This window comes from Argiope bruennichi, chromosome 5 (genome assembly GCF_947563725.1).
Source record: "Argiope bruennichi chromosome 5, qqArgBrue1.1, whole genome shotgun sequence".
NCBI lineage: Eukaryota > Metazoa > Arthropoda > Arachnida > Araneae > Araneidae > Argiope > Argiope bruennichi.
In genome coordinates this window covers 41,038,214-41,060,438 of record NC_079155.1, presented here as the reverse complement: position 1 = coordinate 41,060,438, position 22,225 = coordinate 41,038,214, and the positions used below count along the sequence as shown (strand labels likewise).

Below are 22,225 nucleotides of genomic sequence, written 5' to 3'. Positions count from 1 at the left end.
AATTAAGTAAAATTTTAATCACTTTCATTATATATTTTAAATCTTAATATATGGTGTGTTTTTTTTAATTTTCTTGTGATTTTTATTTTAGCTTAATTTTTTTTATCAATTTGTTTTCAAAATTTTACGATTTGGCTTTAATGTCAGATTTATGCTTTTAAAAAATATATTCTCATTTTTTTAATCTATACTTATAATAAAGCTCAATGTGTGTGTGTGTGTGTGTGTGTTGGCGCTCTACAGGCCAGGTCATTCGACATACAGCTATCAAATTTGGTACATATATACCTTATAGGTCGGGAATGTGCACCTGGGGTCCCTTTTTTTGAAATTTTAATTAGAATTTTAATTATTAATTAAAAACTAACTTTCCCGCCAAAAAAATCTTCCATTTTCCCCACCGCCAACTTTTCCGCCAAAAAAATCTTCCATTTTCGCCACCGCCAAATGAGTAAGGTTTGTTTGTTTTTTCTCCCAACAGCAATGAGGCTAGGGTTAACATTTTTCGGCGGATTATTTGAAACGATTCTGTTTATTTTCTTAATGTTTGATACATTTAAAATTAAACATTGTTAATGAATCGATCCTTCAGATTCATTCTGAAGTACTTTTGAATTAAAATAAAACAGAATAAAGGAAATTAAAAATTTCTAATCCGCATAGCGTTACCCCAACTCGCGTAGAAAAAAAAATCACGTATTTGCGTTACGTAACTGGCGAAAAAAATTCACGCATGCTCATTCTGTTCTGACTGTTGTCATGACAACCATTATCAGCAGTCAATATCAACGGACGATTTAAATTATTTTTAGGTTAGTTGCATTCTTTTGTAATTAAAGTGTATTTATGTTAGTTATATATTTTTTGTATATGCTTTTAATTTTAAGTACATCGTTTTTTAAGTAATTTTTTTAAACCTGTTTTAGACCGATTATTTTAAATGATTCATTTTATTTTCTTAGTGTTTGATGCATTTAAAGTTAAACATTGTTAATGAATCGATCTGCTCATGATGAATCTGAGAAAATTTTGTTGACAAATTCTGGAGATATTACGTAAATTAAAAAAGATATTCTTTAGTGCCCATAAAGTTTAAACGCTGAGTGACTCTATTTTCATTAATCAGTTTATAAAAAAAAGGCTTTGTTTCAGTAAAAAATATTATTCTATTAATTGCAGATTAATTCTTTCCACTTTAATTTAAAGCATAAATTCTACGCGTGCTAACAGAAAATGAGAGAGATACATATTACGTTATGACTGAAGGCCTTTATAATATTATGAATGAATTATATGGCAATCAGAATTTGAAGTTTTAAAATATTTTGATGAAGAAGCTATTAAAGTAGGAATTTCATGAAATATTCAAATATAAAAATTTTAACGAACATTAAGATTGGCGAACCGGCTGGTCGACAACTTCTTGAGATATTACATAAATTAAGAAAGCTATTTTTTAGCTCCCATAAGGTTTAAATGCTCAGTGACTCTGTTTTCGTTAATCATGTTATTAAAAAAATTAACATTTATTGACGAACACAAACACATTGATATTCACCGTTACTCTGATTAGATATTACAAAATCTGAATAGATAAACATAAACGTGTAAACAGTTGTGCGCCGGTTTCTATGGCAACACAGCTGGAAAGGGAAAAGAAATTTCTAAGACAGAACATCTGCTTTACCCAATTTTATAGAATAACTTTTCCCCTTCTTCGCTTGATTTAAAAAAACATATATACTTATATATAAAGTTCAATGTGTGTGTGTGTGTGTGGTGTGTGTTGGCGCAACACAAAAAAGACCATTTGACCTACAGCTACCAAATTTGGTACATGTATACCTTAGAGGTTGGGAATGTGCACCTGGGGTCCCTTTTTTGAATTTTTAATTAGAATTTTAATTATTAGTTAAAAGCTAATTTTCTCGACAAAAAAATATTCATTTTCCCTACCGCCAAATGAGTAAGAGTTCAGATTTTTCCCCCAACAGTAATGATGGTAGGCTTAAGATTTTTCGGCTGATTATTTCAAACGATTCTGTTTATTTTCGTAATGTTTGATGCATTTAAAATTAAACATTGTTAATTAATCGATCTTTCAGATTCATTCTGAAGTACTTTTGAATTAAAATAAAACAGAATAAAGGAAAAAAAAATTTCTAATCTGCATAGCGTTACCCCAACTGGCTTAGAAAAACTCACGCACTTGCGTTACCGTAACTAGCATTGTAAATTCACGCATGCGAATGGTTTTCTGATTGTTGACATGACAATCAATATCAACGGACGATTTAAATTATTTTTAGATTAGTTGCATGCTTTTGTAATTAAAGTGCATTTATATATTAATTATATATTTTTTGTATATGCTTATAGTTTTAAGACCATCGTCTTTTAAGTAGTTTTTTTTAACCTGTTTTCAACCGATTATTTTAAACGATTCATTTTTTTTTTTTTAGTGTTTGATGCATTTAAAATCAAACATTGTTAATTAATCGATCTGGTCATGATGAATCTGAGAAAATTTTGTTGATATATTCTTGAAATATTACATAAATTAAGAAAGATATTCTTTAGTGCCCATAAAGTTTAAACGCTCAGTGACTGTTTTCAATAATCATATTACAAAAAAAATAATACTTTGTTTCAGTAAAAAATATTATTATATTAATTGCAGATTAATCCTTTCCACTTTCATTTAAAGTATAAATTCTATGGGAGCCAACTGAAAATTAGAGACATACGTATTACGTTATGACTGAAGGCGTTTATAATATTATGAGTGAATTATATGCCTATCAAAATTTGAAGTTTTAAAATATTTTGATGAAGAAGCTATTAAAGTAGGAATTGCATAAAATATTTAATTATTAAAATTTTAACGAACATTAAGATTGGCGAACCGGCTGGTCGCCAAAGGCGGCTAGTACTAAATAAATCCGTCTTTAAAAATTAGTTTTCATTTCTTATATTATTTAGTCTTTAATATAATTCATAACTTCTGATTTTAATTATTCTAGAATCTTCGAATCATTTTTCCTCAAATTCCATACCAGATTGCATGGAACGAAATTAAATCGAATAACTGATCATTAAATTCTGAAAATATAAGAAAAATTTATACTGAAATATTATATTATCGTTGGAAACATACTACTGTTAAAAAAAAATCCTAACTTTTATATGTTAGGAAGTGAATAAAAAAAAACTATTACAAAATTCTATTTTTATAAACTTAAAGTCAGTCTTGCTCAGCAAAACTGTGTTGTAATTTATTATTTTATATTTATTTCAAGATTTAAAAGAGTTCATATTCATTCTTCTAATAAATTTTATAAAATTTCTACAACATTAAATTTTTTTGTTGAGTGTTTCCTGGAATATAAACTGCAAGAAACTTATTTTTGTTGAATGATTAATTTTACAAACAGTTCATAAATTTCCTTAATATTTATTCGCTTGATACTTTTTTAAAAAAATGTAGCGTCAAAATTCTATGTTTTTTTTGTTTTTTTTCTTAGCAGAACTGCAAAGTCTCAAACAAAAAAAAATGGTAATCAATGATATACTACATCATTTAGTACTGAGCTAAATTATTATTTATTCACCTATTTTATTCGACTGTCTTCAATTTTTAGATCCGCCATTTTTGATTTGGGTTACCTGTTTTGAATTTTATTAGCTCAAGATAGGCATCCATTTATGTTTCGTTAAGTGAATTCTTCAATGCATATGTGGGTTATCCCAACAACTTTGTGCAAACGAAAGTTCAAGGACCAGAATGGAGGATTGCCATCGGAGAAATTATAACAAACAAATGCAAGAACATTTAAAACAATGGAACCATTTGCAATTTGATCCTATCAATAGCGTTTTAAAATATGGAATTCCTATATTTTTTTTTATATTGATAATAAGCGATGTATTTATAAAAAGAAAACAAGAGTAACTTTTTTTAAATCGATGCGAATATGCATCTTCCTCATGAGTTTGTTTAAAATAGTTCTTTGAGCTATTTATCGAAAGTACTGTCTAATCAATCTTGTTTTATTGAATGTTCTAAATAGTAAAACATGTGATTAGAAGTTTTGATATTTTAGTTCAATAATACTTAGCTTTATATATACGATAAAAAATATTTAAAATAAAATAGTGCAATACGGAATTATTCTATAGATTTCCTAGTTTCTAAATTCTTCTTTTCTGTACGGGTTTATTCGACCCAAAATGTTTTTTTAGCAACTTATGAAAAACGATGGTATAAAGTTTATTTTAAAAAATAGTTTGTGATTTTATTAGTGAGGCTGTTATGTTATTTTTTTTTTCAAAAGAATTTTCTTTTACTCATATATTTTCAACAAATTTTTACTTCCTCATACAGGTAATGTAGAGAAAATATAGTAATCGTCAAAAAATTAAAATTCAAGATTTTCACGAATCACCACGTTTTATATCTCCCTGATTTCAAAAACACATGTTTGGAAAATGTCCGTCTGTCTGTCTGTGACAAAGATAACTCAAAAACGGTTTGAACTAGACGGTTGAAATTTGGTATACGGTCTTGACACCAAATTTTCAGATTTCTATCAAATTTTGAATGAAATATGGTCAGAGGAAGTCTGTTTGTCCGAATATTAGTTAGCACGATAATTACAAAACGAAGAGATCTAGATAGGTAACATTTGGTACATCGATTTACCATCTACAGTGTAGACATCTGACAAGGGATGTTTGTCTATCGGTCTGTATTTTCAGAAACATGTAAACGCGATAATTCGAAAACGCAATGACATAAATATATCAAATTTGGTATGGGATTTTGTAACTACAAGTGCAGTTTAGTGCCAAATCTTTGTTTCAATCGGTTAAGAAAAACGTGTCTAAAACGCAAATTCGATTTTGAATACTATTAACGGATGCTAGAGATTAATCGCCAAATAATTCGCCAAGGATGTTACGGTAGATGTAGTAAAAATGATAAATCTATGTCAAAAGTTAATTTTTCGTAATTGTACGCCATTGCCATGTAAGGTGTTCTCTGGCATGTCAAGTGCATTAGAGTATGCGAGAAAATTTTAGGGAGACCACTCACGCTGGTTTACTTTTAAATTGTACCAGTGTATTGTTCGGATCTGTATGATCCGATATTGTTTTCTCTTAATTTAACTTAACATTTAGCACTGTATATTATCAATTCAATTAGAAAGGATAAAAATAAATTTTTTCAAAGTATTTATAATCTGAAGGCCGAAACTCTACCACTATAGTCCCCTAGCTATTTTGAAAACACCCTATGTAATAGTGAGAATTGACAAAGTTTGAATTAATTTTCAGATTTAAAATATTTTTATTTTAAGTATCACTAGGCAATTTTCTATCTCCAATGTTAAATGAAAGAAAAGAAAAATGATTTGTCATTTTTCCAGACATTTTCAACATAGTATAAAGTATTTGAAGATCAAGTTAGTTATTTGTGATGATAGGACTATATGGTGCAATAATCCAATCTTTCACAATGTTATACATCATGGTTGTCACTTAGATCGAATGATTTGACACTTTTATTTTGTACTGGCTAGGAAACGATAAAGAGCAAATGTATGAAATAAAGAAATTCTTTCAAATAAATGAAAAATGTTTTGTTGAAATGACAGGAAACTTCAGGTTTTTCTTGTGACATATTTCAATTTTCAAACATTTCAAATTCAAATGTTTAATTTAAACATTAACGAATCAATTCGACTTGATTAAGTATCTGGTACTTACATGAAAAATAGATATCGGACAATAAAACGGAAATAAGAATAGAGTTCTAAAAACCATCTCTGGCAAAAGTCAAACCCTTTCTGTAGGAGATACACCCCATCAGCAGAATGGGGGTAATTAGACTCAAGACCATAACTAAATCCTTCAGGAAAAATGAGGGTGTGCTATCGTATCCGTTGATTTCTTACACTCGTGAGGCCCATTCATTTCCCCCGACATTAATTAAAATTTTAATTTAGAATTATTTCTATATTTTTGAAAGAAAATGCTATTTTTAATCATATATATATTAATAAAATATCTAGAATTGTTAAAATTTTATGCGCAAAGGTTTCTTGTATATGTTATATTCACATGTAATAATAATTTGCACAATTTTACCTAATTTGCATACATCAAAAAAGAACTAGCGATTATTTTTTTTCCAATGCACTCTCAGATAATCAAATAAATAAATAACATGTAAAATATACTAGAATTCTAATTGAAATTGTTATTGCTTTTTGAACGAAGGGTGGTTTTGGGTTCTGAGGACCACGATCGGTGAAGAACTCTTTTCCAAAGTCTTGTCATGAGAACCATTGCAATAGGTAGTCTTCCTATAAGAATCTACCTAAAAACAAAAAAAAGTACTTCGAAAGTTAAAAAAGATATTTTACATCAATTCGATTCGAATTGCAACCTCAAAAAAAATTTACATTCATCTACAATAGACTTCCAGTACCGTATGTTTATCTGTCTCAAAATAAACAACAGACAAATTAAATTACTAAAGAAAATTAAAATTACAGTTCATCCCTCCACGTGTCTGAAAGAACAGGCACTTCGAAAGCCTGAAGACATTCTTCTTCTATTTTAAGTGACAAAATTTCCTTAGAACTGTCTCGTGTCCTTTTGACAGCTTTTCCTCTATCCTTCTGGTCACGTAATTCTTTGAGAACCAGATTTCTAATTCAATGCACAATTCATAATCTTTTATTTGATGTGGAAAAAAGCAAAAGATTAATATTTGCAGACGAGACATATCGAGGACGCGTAATTCGGAACGGCCGCAGAGTTCTGTAGAAAAGGTAAATCGTGGTTGGAATATCTTGAAATATTTATTTCAAAAAGCAGATAAGTGACTTAAAATTAATATATTTTACAAAAAAAAATTATAAAATGTTTAGAATTTTTAATATAGGTCGAGATAGGAAACTTCAGATAATACCGAGATCGTGATTGATGCTCAGTATTATATGAAGAAGACAGACAGACAGGGAATTCATTTATCATAATTTCGAATCAAATTCCACTGAAAACTCTCCGTACACGCATTTTTAATTCTTGATCCTAGGATTTGAAACGGTTTCCCTAAGGTACTGTTTGGGGACTTATGATCGGTAGAAATCCTACTAATGTTGCCGTACCCGTATATATAAATATAACCCACAATGACCCTATGTATCTGATTAATTATATGTTCAAAGTAACCCCCTTCCAGAAACCACCCACAACACGAGAAGGAAGATGGCCGCCCCTCGAACTAGAAAGGTATACAACGAAGCCCCTACTAGTACAGGTGGACCCACTAGGATTGTTTATTTTGTTAGTATTTTGTCAGCTTTGCTGACCTGAAATGTCTGAACATTTAACGACATTTCGTAGAAAAGGCCGGACCACTTCAAAACCCTCCGGTGTAATTAATAGCGGATCTTTCCGTCCACGTGACAGATGTGGTCATTATGGCTTAATCTGCTACGCACTGTGTTGTGTGAATGCTTTGGTTTTGAAGTTTTTAGCGCATGAGCCGTTTTTGGCTTAACTGCGGCATGTCTGAATAAGGTCTCCTTCAAATATCCAAGTATGGGGTGGAATGATGATGGCGATGAGTCATTACCTACTCAAGTGTTTTCTCCTTTATCTAATTATGGGGCAAAATAACTAGGTATATTCTCCATGTACTAATCGTATACCTAGCCGGCGTCCTGGCATAGGGGTAGCGCATTTTCCCCGTGATCTAGGCGTCCCGGGTTCGAGTCTCGGTTTGGGCATGGTTGTTCTTCCTGTTCTATCTGTGAGATGTGTGAATGTGCCCTCCTGTAAAAAGGGGTTGTGCAAGAGAATGAGTGATGCGTGAGCTGTCAAGTCCTACTCTTGGCCCAAGTTGGCTCTACGATAAAAACAAGAGGCGCTCCCCCTTTGGCTTAAATCGGCTGTCTTTGAACAGTGGACTTGTCCGTGGCAAGTGCCATAAGAAAAAACAAATAATCGTATACCTTCAAAGCGAGACTTAGTCAAATTTGAATCCAACATATGTTAGATCGATCTGTGCACTTAAGTTGCTTAACCAAAGGGAGCTAGTAAGATCTAGCATGGGATATTCAGGCGACTTTGGGGCCATGGTAGTTTGATAATAAAGCTTCAACTTTGGAAATGGGTTTGAAAACTGATTGCACCGAAGAAACGCCGTGTAAACTGGTTTGGTGTTCGTTAAATATAGAAATCACATTAACTTTAAAAACTGCGGTACAGTGTTGTGGTAAGGTTTAAGATGCCTCTCCTCCCTCCCACGTTATCTGACCACGATTCAAAATTACGAAATCTTATCCAAATCTGCCCTTGTGTTATTTAGAACGGGACTTGAATATGATTTAACTAAATTTTTAGTCAATTTCAGTTTCTTATATTATTTAATGAGTACACGGTATTTATAAGTTCCTTGCATTCTAAATTCAATTTTGCATTCTTGCAAGTTTTCTTCTTCTTTAATGTGCGACTCTTTATTTCGTAGACCGTATAACAGCATGATGAAAGTGGATATTATCTTTAAGAAAAGAAAATAGAAATACCTCTTTTTATGATTTAAAGCGATTATTTAAAATATATTAGTTCAATAGAATTCTTTTTATGAGAAGCAGGTCAGTATGATTTAATAATACTTTCTAAAAAATAAAAATATATGGCTTTATTAATTCCTACCACGCCATTTATTGTAGTTTTAATTACTAATTGTTTTTGTTTTTTGTCTCCTGTTTTCAGAATCTATTGTTACATTTATTTAACTAAGAGGATTATGAAATATCTATAAATTTATAACTTCTTATAGATTAATTTAGCTTTTAATGAAAAAAATATTATAATTCGAAGCATTTATAACGTAACTGCATGACAATTTAAAGAGACATGAAATAAATAATTTTACATTCTATGTTTGATTTTTTTTACTCTTTTACAAAATGTTTATCTCTCCAGTTAGAATTCCTTTTAAATTGGAGTAATATCTATATAAAGATCGTTTCGAAAGATGCGATAGATCGTTCAACAACTTTTTATCATCTCGAAAACGAAGTATGCGTTTTAATCGCCAAAAAAATTCGAACACGGTATTTTGACAATCTACATTTTCACAACTGCCTGAGACCGAAAAACGGTACTTTTCCTTTAGCCGGTCGCAAGCGAAAAATCGCCAAATAATATAGAATTCCGCCAAATTCCTTACGCCAAATTCGCGTTGGTTCACAATAAGTTAGCCGGGCGCAAGCGAAAAATTGCCAAATAATGTAGAATTCCGTCAAATTTTTTACGCCAAATTCGCATTTGGTTTACAATTGGCGACATTTGCGCACGGCTAACGGAAAAGTACTCGAAAAACTCATTTTTTGGAATCATCTGTGAATATTATAACTAAAAAATACTTCGAGTAAAGCGAATAAAATTTGACATGCGATCTTTACAACAAATGTGTAAATATCTATTAAATTTTGAACGATTACATTCTCAGGAAGGTTTGGCTTTCCAATACAAGCGAACACAATAACTACCAAACATAATACGTACTTAAGGAGCTTTTCTACGTAAAAAGCTAGATGAATGAAATTTGGTACACAAATTTCTCATCTAAACTCTAGATCCGTATCAGATTTTGAGTTAAATCCTTCGAAAGTCTCATTGGCTATATTTTTCTGTTCTGCCAGCCCGTCTGTTGGACTGTACTTTCTCTTGCATGTAAAGACGATACTCAAAAATGCAACGATTTAAATAAAGGATATTTGTTATGTGATCTTATTACTAAAATTGTACTTCTATGTCAAATTTTGGTTTCAGTTGGTCGCCTGGAAGATATTCAAAATGCATATTCGATTTTCTTTACTATTTTTCTTACTATGAAACATAAAATGTTCACGTGCGTGACTTTGAAAATAAAAATCTGAGCATTCGATCTTGCCGAAGTTCTCAATTTTATGTAATAGGAAAGGGTAATAACATTTTTATTTGACAGTAAAAGAGAATGTTTCGGAAGGAAACAGCCATTGGCTTTTTAAAAAGTCTAAAAATGATTTATATTAGGTCGTAGTTAATTTACCCATCCTAACATCGAATCCTTTCATATATAATATTTTAACGTATAAACTACTTTGTGTAAAACAATTTATAATGTACTAATTTCTTTTATCGTCTAAAATCTTTATTGTCTAATTTAAATTGAAATTAGAATATTAACAGAACTAAACTTTAAAAAAAACTACCGGTAATTAATTTTCAATATAAGTTAATAATATTTGTTATATTAGAGCTGCAAATTTTTTTTCACAAAAATAAATATGAATATAAACCGATTGAAATGAATATGAATATAAACCGATTGAAATGAATATGAATATAAATATGAAATAAATATGAAAATAAATTGAATCATAATAACTTATTTTTTGAGTAGTTGACTTAAACTCAGTTTTAAGCATGATTAAATCACTACTTTAACCTTTTCAGTCCTAATGGTATTTACATCCTGGATAACAGACTTCGTCCCATATTATGTAAATACATTCTTCTTTCACACAAGTTATCAGTAAAGAACAGCTTTTACATGGGATTTAAAAGTGCAGCTATGCAAAAGTATGATTGAAATGCGTAAGATCATCAACAAAAACTTTGTCGAAAGATGTATTGAAATAAAAGAAATAGTAGTAGAGTAATTCAAAGTGTAAAAAAAATAGCATTTTTATTAATTTCTATTTAATTGAATGTTCAATTGATTTTTTCTTTGAAAAATTGGCAATATTCTTTCTAATATCCTATTAATGTCTACAAAATGTGGTTGAATTCGGCTTAGTTGTTTAGGGGAGGGGATGTCGAACATGTGTACATATACAGCCATTCATTATATTGCAATGATAGGAACGTGAAAACAGCATGGGATTAAAAGTTGCAACAAAAGTAGTCTGCCATGTGCACAAGGGCATTTATTATTTATTTTATTTTGTTAAAGAAAAAAAAAATATGCTACTACATTTCTCACACAAAGTGTCCTCTTGCCTGCAATATAACTTTTATGGAAGAAAAAAAAAGTTTGTTATTTCGTATAAAACAAAGTTTGCAGGTTTCTCTTTCTCTTCTGATGCTATTGAGAAACTGCAGCATTCAGTGTTCCTTTACGCACGAAAAAAGCACGTGATGGTCGTGACAACATCGACGGCTGGTTTGGGGGAGGGACTAAGTATGCAAACGAGGAAAACTGAGCACGCGCAAGGTGGAAAACCGTGACTAGTTAGATTCGAACTTCTTCCAAGCGAATATTGCGCCGAAACCGCGTTTCATGTTTTTGCTGACGACTAACTGCCTGTTCCACTTGATAGATCCATGTGACCTATCTATCTCGGGCTTCCTCGTAAAAAAAGCTCTACTACAGCCAGCAGCAACTTGTTATTGAAGTCGCTAGAGGGAAAAGGAAAAATAAGAAATCGTAATCTTCGGATCTGGCATCAGTGCTGGCTTTCCGAACGTTTCAGCTGGTTGTGTGACAGGCTGGTGTGTTTGTGTGTGTTGTCATTCTGTCGAACAGCCGGGTCGTGTTTGAAGCGGATTTTTTCAGTGGTTTACTGTGCTACTGTGTCATGATTTTGCTTTGTAGTTATAGTGCGTCGATAAAATTCGACTGAATCCAACATGTGGTAACTAAACCGTTTCCTTGGAATAAATACTCTTCGATATTTTTTAAAGTTCAATATTTCGAAAATTCAATGCAAAACAAAAATCTGATTATGTTTAGAAGAAATAATCAACGATACCATTGAGTGTCCCATCTTTTGCACTATAACTATAATAATAAAAAAAAAATTACTTTTAACCAATATCAAATATTTGTGTTAACTTGTGAAAAATCTTTTTCCCCTTATACTGTGTTATCCAGGATGTTGTGGAATAATCAATAATCTTCTAGTTGTGTTTGCATTTCTGATAAGCAACTGATAGAATCGTTTGTTTTTATGGAAAAGTGATATCGCCTAATTTATTTTATCCAAACGATAAAGGATCATAAATAGGTGTGGTGCCCTTTCGCTTTCCTGTTTTATATTTCTTATCATAAAGTTTGTTATGTGCCATTCTGGATATTGTGTACAATGAGTAGAACTAAGTGCGACTCATCTGTCAACTCTAATCCGTGGTGTCAAGATGATTACAGAAACGGATCACAATTTCGTGGTAAACAGTTATCCTCCATGTTCACGACGACTTGCGATGAAACATGGGACCAGGACCAAAAAATCAGCTCTGGCCAGGCTGAATCTAAACTAAATAAATACAGCCTTGTGATTGTCTTGCCACCTGGTACTAATGACCAGAACCATGATACCGAAAAATCACCTACGCAAAGTAGTATAACCAATATCCAAATGGATTCTGGAATCGGATCTATGTCTCCATCACCTCCAAAGACGCCAACTCCTGATTATGATTCATTAGAGGATTCTTATGAGGAGAATCATTCACCAGGTAATACCCAAGGAATTCCAATTCCGAAGAAAGTAACGTTTTCAATAGTTGACACTGGTGATGATTCCCTGATGCAGGAATCAAGATATTCTAAATCTTCTTGGCGGGACATACTGATGCACGATCCATCGGAATCTCGTGACCATCTAACTTATTGCTATCGCCAAGATTGGGTGAATGGGGAAGCCAAGTCTAAATCCAAATCGAAAAAATTGCCTAAGCATCTGTATTTGTCAACGACCATTTTAAATGATTTGGAACAGATTTCAGAGAGGTCTTCCAGGTCTGAAACGAGACCAAAAAGAGGTACCAAGCTTGTACGTCGAGCTAGCTCCTTGGATCGTTTTGAAGAACTTCGCTATAGCTACCGATATCAAGATTGTATTCCTCTGCTTTGTGATCCGGATCCTTTAAAGACACCGGTGACGAGCAGCGGGAAACGAAAAAGCGGTCGAAAATCGAGAATACCAAAATCAACAGAGAGGTAACATTTCCTTGATTATGTATACTTTCGAATTTTCTAAATGAATGCATAAATCATTTTAGAGCATAATTTTATATCATATCAGTATGAATATCATTGAAAATAGTGTTATAATCTTAGGAATGCATCATTTTTGACATGACAATACAACTTTTAATTACATTCTACAATTTAAATATTTAAAACTGCTATTTTTAATTTACCTATCGTATTTTTTCATGAATTGTTATTTAAATAAATATAGATAATACAATACTAAATAAGTTTTATCACCTTCAAGAGTTTCTCTCTATTTTCTAATTAGATGACAACTTCCATTTTGGGAATGTGTTGTCTTATTGATTTAATTAAGAACCCATAGAACACTTCAGCTGTTAGTGAATTTTTACCCATTTTTTTGTATCGAATAGTAGCATTTTTGAATGATTTATCTTCTAAACTTAAAAAGCGGTAATTTGATTAATGTAAATGAAGTACTCGAGGATTTAAATCCTTGAATTTTTTTTGTAGAATATTTTTTACTAAATTCATTTCTTCTGTCCATTTACAGTTGTCAGTTTACCTTTTTCAGATATATTTTTATTATTCGAATAGTATTTGATGACTTAAATTTTCTGTTTGTCGCAAATGGATTTACTTTTAAACATATGCATGGCGCAAGTTAGTCAAAGATGGTTCTTGCGTGTCCAATCTTGGTCATTTCTATCATGAAGTTTAGATCTCTTGCCAACAAATATCATCTACGATCTAATTGTGAGTTTTTGTGAATTTACTTTTGGTTTTTTTACATTTAGAAGATTATAAATTATTGCATGAGAAAGTTAAAATCTTATCCGCAATATCGGAAGTGTTTTTCTTACGGATTATTTTACCCTAAAACTATTTCCTTTTGTTTTGACTAATTTTAATATTTATATACGTTAAGAGTTTGCTTATATGACTTAAAATGTCGTTACATTTTAGGATTATTGTTGTCTAATCTGAATATATTCTAACATTCTTTGGCAGTGATTATTCATTATCTTATTAATAAGTTATCAATACTTTTCCGTGTTCTCGTTTTGCACTGTACATTTACACTCATTTGATTTTATCCTCGTTGAATTCTTAGCGTAAACTTAGTAATATTTTGTTATTATTGCTATTTCTTTTTTCTGTTCTACAAAAAAAAAAAAATCAAATTATATACTTCACTGAAGAAAAGTGCGTTTTTAATTTACAAATTAAGGCATTTTTATTACCTATTAGTTATGAATCATCGTAAGATTTTGCGTCTTCTGTTTATTTTGTGTTTTATTTATTAGACATTCCATATGTCTCGATATTTGTGACAGCATATCGTCTATGACGTTCATTTCTTACTGCAATCTAATGTTTCTAAGCTTCACGGTCAAAGATCTTTTCAAACATAGCAGGTGTATATCTCAAATATATCATAAAATAGCACAGTAATAAAATCAATAACGGTTGTGAAAAGTATCTAGATTTAAAGTCTATATCATAAAATAACTCTTTACTGATGAAAAGGAAAGATTTATTGAATCGTGAAAATTAAACATGAAAATTTATGATGATTCTTATATTACTATTTCCATCTATTTTTAAAAATCATTAGGGAAATTGAAAAGTAAAATAGGCGTAATCCAATGTGGTATTTTACTTTAAATTTCATTTTAGCATAAATGAGCATCTGTGAAATTTTAATATTCGCGCTAAAAAGGAGACATTGGTCTTCCTATATTCTTTGACCTAAATGCCATCAATTCACTTTTACCAAATTTATCTGGAAGTAATATTTTAAGCATGGATTATGTTCTATTATTTAGATTGTATAAAAAGATGTTGGATTAAAAGAGCCTACTTGAGAAAAATGAAACTGCTGATTTAGCATTTGGTCCAAAAACGATATGCCTCAGAAAAAAAATCCCTTAAATTGCAAACATCAGTTTTTTACTTTTTTGTTAATGATGTGTAGGGAAAATATAGTAATTCTCAAAATATTCGAACCCGAAATTCTGACGAATCTCCATATTTTAGATCTCCCTGTCTGAAAAACACATTTTTGGATAGTGGCCATCTATCTGTCTGTGACAAAGGTTACTCAAAAACGCTTTGAGCTAAACAGTTGAAATTTGGTATACGGTCTTCATACCAAATTTGCGATTTATCAGTTTTTGAGTAAAATCTTTTCAGAGGAAGTATGTCTGTCCGGCTATTCGAATACGCTAACACAGTTATAAAACGAAGAGAGCTAGATAGATAAAATTCGGTACACAAATTTAATATCTATAATGTATTAATAGATACCTGTCAAATTCTGAGCCAAGTACAACAATGGGTTGATTGTCTGTCGGTTTGTACTTGCAGAAACGCAACCTAAATATATCAAATTTGGCGTGGGATTTTGTAACTACAAGTTCAGTTCTGTGTCAAATTTTTGTTTCAATCCGTTCGTAAGAACGTGTCTAAAACACAAATCCGATTTTCGGATACTATTAACGCATACCAGAAATGAATCGCCAAATAACTCGCCAAGATAGATTCAATAAAAATGCTAAATTTACGCCAAAAGGCAATATTTCGTAACTATTGGACGCCAATGCTATGTATGGTGTTCTCTGGCATGACAAGTTTATTAGAGAGTCTACCAGAGAATTTTGGGATGACTATTCCCGCTGCTTCAGTTTCAGAATTCAAGCTCTTTGACACAGAAAGCAAAATTCGAATCTGTATTTAAAGCGTTTGCAAAAGAACTCTCAAGGAATTTTTTCCTTTAAGAAATCGTTTTCCCGCAGTTAAAATACAGTGTGACCTAACGTGCCCAAAATATAATTAAATTAAACCCCCGTTCTTCAACAATGATGGGTTTCATCAACTGGGATTAAGTTTTTCTTTCATCTTGGTAATCTTCTCCACTTTTTCCGCCAGCTTCCCAGCACGCTAATAAGTGAAACTGGTTCTGAGCAGACAGGAGTCCCATTCCCTGGCGAATTTGCAAGAAGGAAAACAGTTGCGGAAGTGGTTTAAATTCACTGCGAATTCGGAACAATTGGTTATTATAGTGAATATCAACCTGTTAAACTTTATGCTTAACCCTGCGAAATCGCGTGGTGGTACCCAAGTGAGTCTGCTGAACTGAATGCATGTTCTGATCGCGATTGAATGCCTTTTCATTGGGTATCGACGGGGTAAAGAATTTTAATCAGCCTATCTTCGGTCTTTATCTTATTAGCTACCATTTTAAAGACATTTATTTTCTTAATCGTTGATATTTTGCATTTAATTTTTGCTAAATCGGTTTTTCTACAAAGAATCGTTATCTTATAAACTATTATTTTTTGTTCCATGCATAGAGAAAAAGGCATATAGCACGGGTTTTCCATAATTCACTGTAGCAAATTAAAAAGATGGAAGAATGATGGTGAATGTGAAACTAACGGAGATATCTCCTAATGATTTCGGCTTATTAAATTTCTTTTTATCTTTTCGTTCAAAAGAAAAATTTTGTAATCGTCATAAATTTGATCTCAATTCTTCCCCCCCCCCCCTATCTCCATGGATTGAATCTTCTGCCTCTAAAACCAATGTATTTTCTCACTTACTCCTTAATGAAATTATTCCACTTCAATTCATTGTAGAATTTGTGGACTTATATCATGGCCACGAATGCTGAGATTTTTATTTTCAAATTTTCGCGCGTGAACGTTTCGTGTTTCGTGATACAGGGTGTTCATTAATTATTGTCGGGGTTTCCGTACCTCATAACTTTCGAATAAAAAATATTACGCAAAAACCGATAACGTATTCGTCAATTACAACTCAAAGAATTTTATTAATGATATTAAAGTGTAAAGCTTGCTCAATTTGCACTTTGTAGGCATTCAGCTGAAGGCGATTATGTATTCGTAAATTCGCTGAAGAAATTTTGACTTGAATTGAGGATGAAAATTACCTTCAGAAATGGTTCTTCAGTGACAAATCCACTTTTCATGTGTCAGAAAAAGTGAATAAACATAACTGTAGAATATGGGGCTCGGAGAACCCGCACGATTATCAAAAGTCAAAATTTGTTCAGCGAATTTACGAATACATAATCGCCTTCAGCTGAATGCCTACAAAGTGCAAATTGTGCAAGCTTTACACTTTAATATCATTAATAAAATTCTTTGAGTTGTAATTGACGAATACGTTATCGGTTTTTGCGTAATATTTTTCATTCGAAAGTTATGAGGTACGGAAACCCCAACAATAATTAATGAACACCCTATATAATAAAACCCGTTATGCATTTTGGCCTCTTTTTCTTCGAGCGATTGAAGTAAAAACTATATACAGAATAAATATTTTAACACTATATATCAAATTTCATTTAACTAAATCTCTCCGCTTTTTAATTATCTCGCTTACATGGATGCATGTACAGACAGACAAATGGTCGATAAATTTGGTTCAAAGTACGATGTGGATCTGCATTTTAGATGTTGAAGCTGGATGTAAAATTTTATCCATTAAAAAATTCATCTAGTTCTCTGTTTTGTGTCCATCTGCACTCGATTAGACAGACAAGTAAACTTTCTGTGAATAAATTTTGTTCTAAAATTGATAGAATTCTACAAATTTGATTTAAAAACCAAATTTTTTGATCACTTCATATTTATTTCATCCGTCTATCTCAAATCCTGTTTGAGTTACCGTGTTCACAAAGAAACTGATAGAATTGCAAAAATGTATTTTAGACTCGGTTTAAGTCTGAAATGTGAAGATTCACTAAAACCATGAGATCAAATTTTTTCATTATTAGGTGCCTAAACGACTATGTATATGTGAATAGATACAATATTATATGACTAAACCAGTATGCGTATGTGAACAGAGGCAATATTATATGACTAAACCAGTATGCGTATGTGAACAGAGGCAATATTATATGACTAAACCAGTATGCGTATGTGAACAGAGGCAATATTATATGACTAAACCAGTATGCGTATGTGAACAGAGGCAATATTATATGACTAAACCAGTATGCGTATGTGAACAGAGGCAATATTATATGACTAAACCAGTATGCATATGTGAACAGAGACAATATTATATGACTAAACGAGTATGTATACGTGAACAGAGACAATATTATATGAATAAACGAGTATGCATACGTGAACAGGTGTAATATTATATGACTAAACGACTATGCATGCGTGAATAGGTACAATATTATATGACTAAATGACTATGCGTACGTGAATAGGTACAATATTATATGACTAAACAACTATGCTTACATAAACAGATACAATATTATATGACTGAACGACTATGCGTGCATGAACAGAAAAATAGTATTATATGTCTGAAGCATTATGCGTATGTGAACAGATACAATAGCTAAAATACAAGAAATAAATTGACATAATTTGGCGTGTTATTACTATATCAAATGTTTAAAAATTGTTTAAAGTTTTTAAATATGACATTTGATATATTTTTCTCATTTTTGGATTGTAATATTATATAAGTGTCGATTTAACCTCCCTCTTTTCCCTCTTTTCTCTCTAGTCTTTTTTTATCAAGATATAATCTGATAACAATAAAAATCGCCTGTAGGTACTGTATTATGTAATAGTTAAATTGTCTGAAGCAAGAAAATGAAATGCTTCATAAATCTTTCTGTGTTGCTTTGACTTGGATCTGTTTCTGCTTCTGCTCCTGCTCGAAGAAAACTATTTAATGCGGAGTGCCTATTGTTGAGTTGTCGTTACTCCGTTTTATAGTCAGCTGCTAAACTGCAGGCACAGTTACAGACTATAAAGTAGAAGTTTAATTGCATGCGTTGAAGTTTATAGTTGTTTTAGCAACTAGACTGCTTTTATGCCAAATTCAGAGGCTTCGTTAGTTCTATCTTTAGAGGTTTTCACTTTGAAGCTTAGCAGAAATCCGCTAGAATGTCTAATACAAAAACTGTTGAGTTTTGTAAATACTTATTTCCTTTTGGATAGAATGACTTTTTACATCCAAAAAGTTGAAATTTATAGAAAATTTTTATATATATATATATTTTTTTTTTTTTTTTAGTTTTTTATAAAAAAATTTATGGAAGACCAGCCATTGGCCCACTATATTAGTTGTATAATTTTGTACAAGTATATCCTATCATAACAAAAGAAAGTACTTCTTTAAATATAGACTATTTCAATTGGTTATGTATACTTATAAAGTGGTGATATCGTACAAATTGTTGAGGCTGGGATTTGGTCAAAATTATAATTTGCAATATCTTTCAATAATAGAGGGAGCTTGAGGGTAAGCAACAACTCTTGACGTACATGAAGAGCTTTTATATGAAATAAAAATTGATAAAATTGAATTAGTGGCTATGCTTGTAAAACTGATTTTTTATTTTCCTAAATGTTTTAAATATTCAGATACATATATTTTTTGCATATTTTTAATAGAAGCAATTCAAACTCGTATAATGCTGTTTAATTGCGTTGCACTCATCTAAATTCAAATTTTATTCACTGATTTGAAAGGAAAAAATGTGAAAGGTAAGGTACAGTCATGTAACGAGACGAGTGATCTCATATGGTAAATTTCATAGATTTCAATTTACTTGAAGATTGATTGCAGAAATGACTTTATCAAATGATTTTGATCCTAATTTTATCAATATATTTTATTTTTATTTTGCAATTCATACAGTTTTCACTGTATGCACTTTTATAGAAACTTTTAAGGTATGGAGCAGATTTTATTTTCTATCACGTACCCCACCCCAAGTAGCATGAAATGTATATAATATTTTTCTCCTGTTCTCTTAAATACATGCATTAAAGTTAAACACAGACATATGATTGTTCATTCATAGATATATGTTCATTAATGCAAAAAAATTTCACTGTTGTTGTTTCTCCCCAAAAAAATATAATGCAAGGAATTAGGAAGAAATGATTAAATTTGGCGTTGTACTTTAAAATTTTATGATGCAAAATCCAGAATTAGTTACACCAAACCAATAAATATATCTTCCATATATATTTTTTTAAATAAAAATTTTAATTTAAATAAATTTTAAAACTAAAAGAAAAATATTTAATATAAAACGCTAAAAAAAGAATCTGCAGGAAAAATTAAACAAAATAATAAAAATTAAGATATCTGAATTAAGATAACAAAACGAATCTTTAATGAAAAATTTTTAGTTTATAAATAATGACATTTATATAAAACGAATAATACAACGGCTTGTACAAACACGGATACTAGTGAGGATGTTTATCCATCAAAGCATGCAATGGTGATGAATTTAAACACAGACATATGATGTGAAATGTAAGGTATGTGAATTGTAAGGTAAAATATGCTGCTTGAAGATCGATTCGACAATTTGGACTCGCATGCACACTCTCACCAAACAAAAAAATGCTTGCGTAAATAAATTGGTAACATTCTGATACTCCCTTGTACTAATTCCACCAATTACCAATTTTATACTGGAATTGAGCATGAATAATAATAAAAAAATGTATGTCGCCAAAATACTTTTTTTAACCAGTTAACTGATTTGACCTCTTCGGAAAATGCTTATCTAAATTGTGGCAGAAACATTTAGCGATGACGAGTATTCTCGTCATCGCTAATTCTTCGCACGAGTATTCTCGTGATATGAAATTTTGTTGTAATAAAATGACTTTTATTTCTTATTCCAATAATCACATTTATTTATTTACTTAAACTAACATACATTTTTTGGATATGAACAAAAAGAAGCGTCAAAAAAATTAATTTTTTCTTGTAATTTCCTGTTAGAGAATGGTATTGAGCAAAGCATGATGCACCGCGTAATAATCATTTATTTGTTCCTTTGATTTCGACTTGGCATCAAAATATTTTAAACATCTTTACATTTACGAATATGTTTGAGTTTTTACGAAAATTGTAATTCAAACTTCAAATTGTCACTACTAATTACTCCTGACGAATAAACTCGTCATAACGCAAAATGTTGTACTTTTTCCATGACGAGTATACTCGTCAGAAACAATTAACTGGTTAAATTATTCGCGAATTATCATAGTCTGCTGCTAACTAAAAGACAATCTAAATACATGTTCTAAAGCTTTTATTATAAATATGCCAAATGCAGATCGCCACCAGTTGTGCGATCTAAAGCTTAAACAATAGTTTCGCGACCAAAGGACCATAAAAAAAATTAATATTTCTACCTGTTTCTTTTTAAATATAATATAGCAAAAATAATTCATGAAATCAAGTAGAGTTCTTTATTTTTGTTGAAATTTTTCAATTAAATGTATAAATTTTGTCCATATAAAATCAAGAAAAAAGAGCTTCTGTGTTCTTGCTGTTTTAAAATGTCATCGACGTAGCAGGAAAAATCATACATATCAATATATAATTAGAATAAAATATTTTTTACATATTTTATAGGCACTTATGCACAATTTTTCACTGTTATTTTGAGCTGGCACTGTAAACTAAGAATACATTCTCATTTTTCTTTTGACTTGGTCTCTTTTAGCTATATATTGATATTTAACAATTTTTATTCATTTATTATTGGTTAATCTCTTTAAGTTTTCTTTTATTTGTCTGCACACTTGGAGGTGAAGAAAAAGTTTGTCCATATTTGGGGGTGGTCTAAATGGGAATTCCCTTTAGAATCCTTATTTGAGAACATCGGATGTCAATTCTGAAATTCAGAACACTTGTTTGACACTAAATAACCTGATTCTTTGTTAGAATTATTCCAACTTGATGAACAAATGATCACGCAAGCTCTTGTAAAGTATCCAACGAGGATGTTCAAGGCATCCTTTTTATTATCCTTTTGCTATTTCTTTTCATCTGCCTGGGGACAAATGCATTGTCATGCAAGACAAGAATGATCGAACGTCATTTTGTTTATTCCCTTTCTTGTGATTTGTCTGATACAAGCATGAATGATTATGTGCAAAAGCTGATCAGTTTATTTGATTTTTTTCCCCCATATTGTGTTTTCTAAGGTGATTTTTTTTAACCGAAAGCCTGTGTTGATATCTTCTTCTATAAAGTTTCTTAATAATTGAACAGAATATAGATTTAAAAAAATTAATGAATTATAAGATTTTATCAACACTTATGAGTATTTGCCATATTATTTTTCTTTGTCATTTCAATGATTATTAGATATTTATGTTTTGCTGGTCGCATTCTTCA

The 22,225-nt window shown here is 30.9% G+C and overlaps 1 protein-coding gene across 6 annotated transcripts in view; it reads left to right on the top strand.

Moving 5' to 3' along the window:
• LOC129968508 (IQ motif and SEC7 domain-containing protein 1-like) overlaps positions 1-22,225 on the top strand; it is a 671,655-nt gene that overhangs the window by 525,071 nt on the left and 124,359 nt on the right. The window contains exon 1 of one of the 6 annotated variants that reach the window (XM_056082459.1): positions 11,358-13,009. The exons of 4 other annotated variants lie outside the window; for them this stretch is intronic. In XM_056082459.1, coding sequence (XP_055938434.1) covers positions 12,153-13,009 — 857 coding nt within the window. In that variant the 5' untranslated portion in view covers positions 11,358-12,152. Of the gene's footprint in view, positions 1-11,357; positions 13,010-22,225 lie in introns of those variants that run through there. One more of the 6 variants, XM_056082458.1, reaches the window with a different exon arrangement.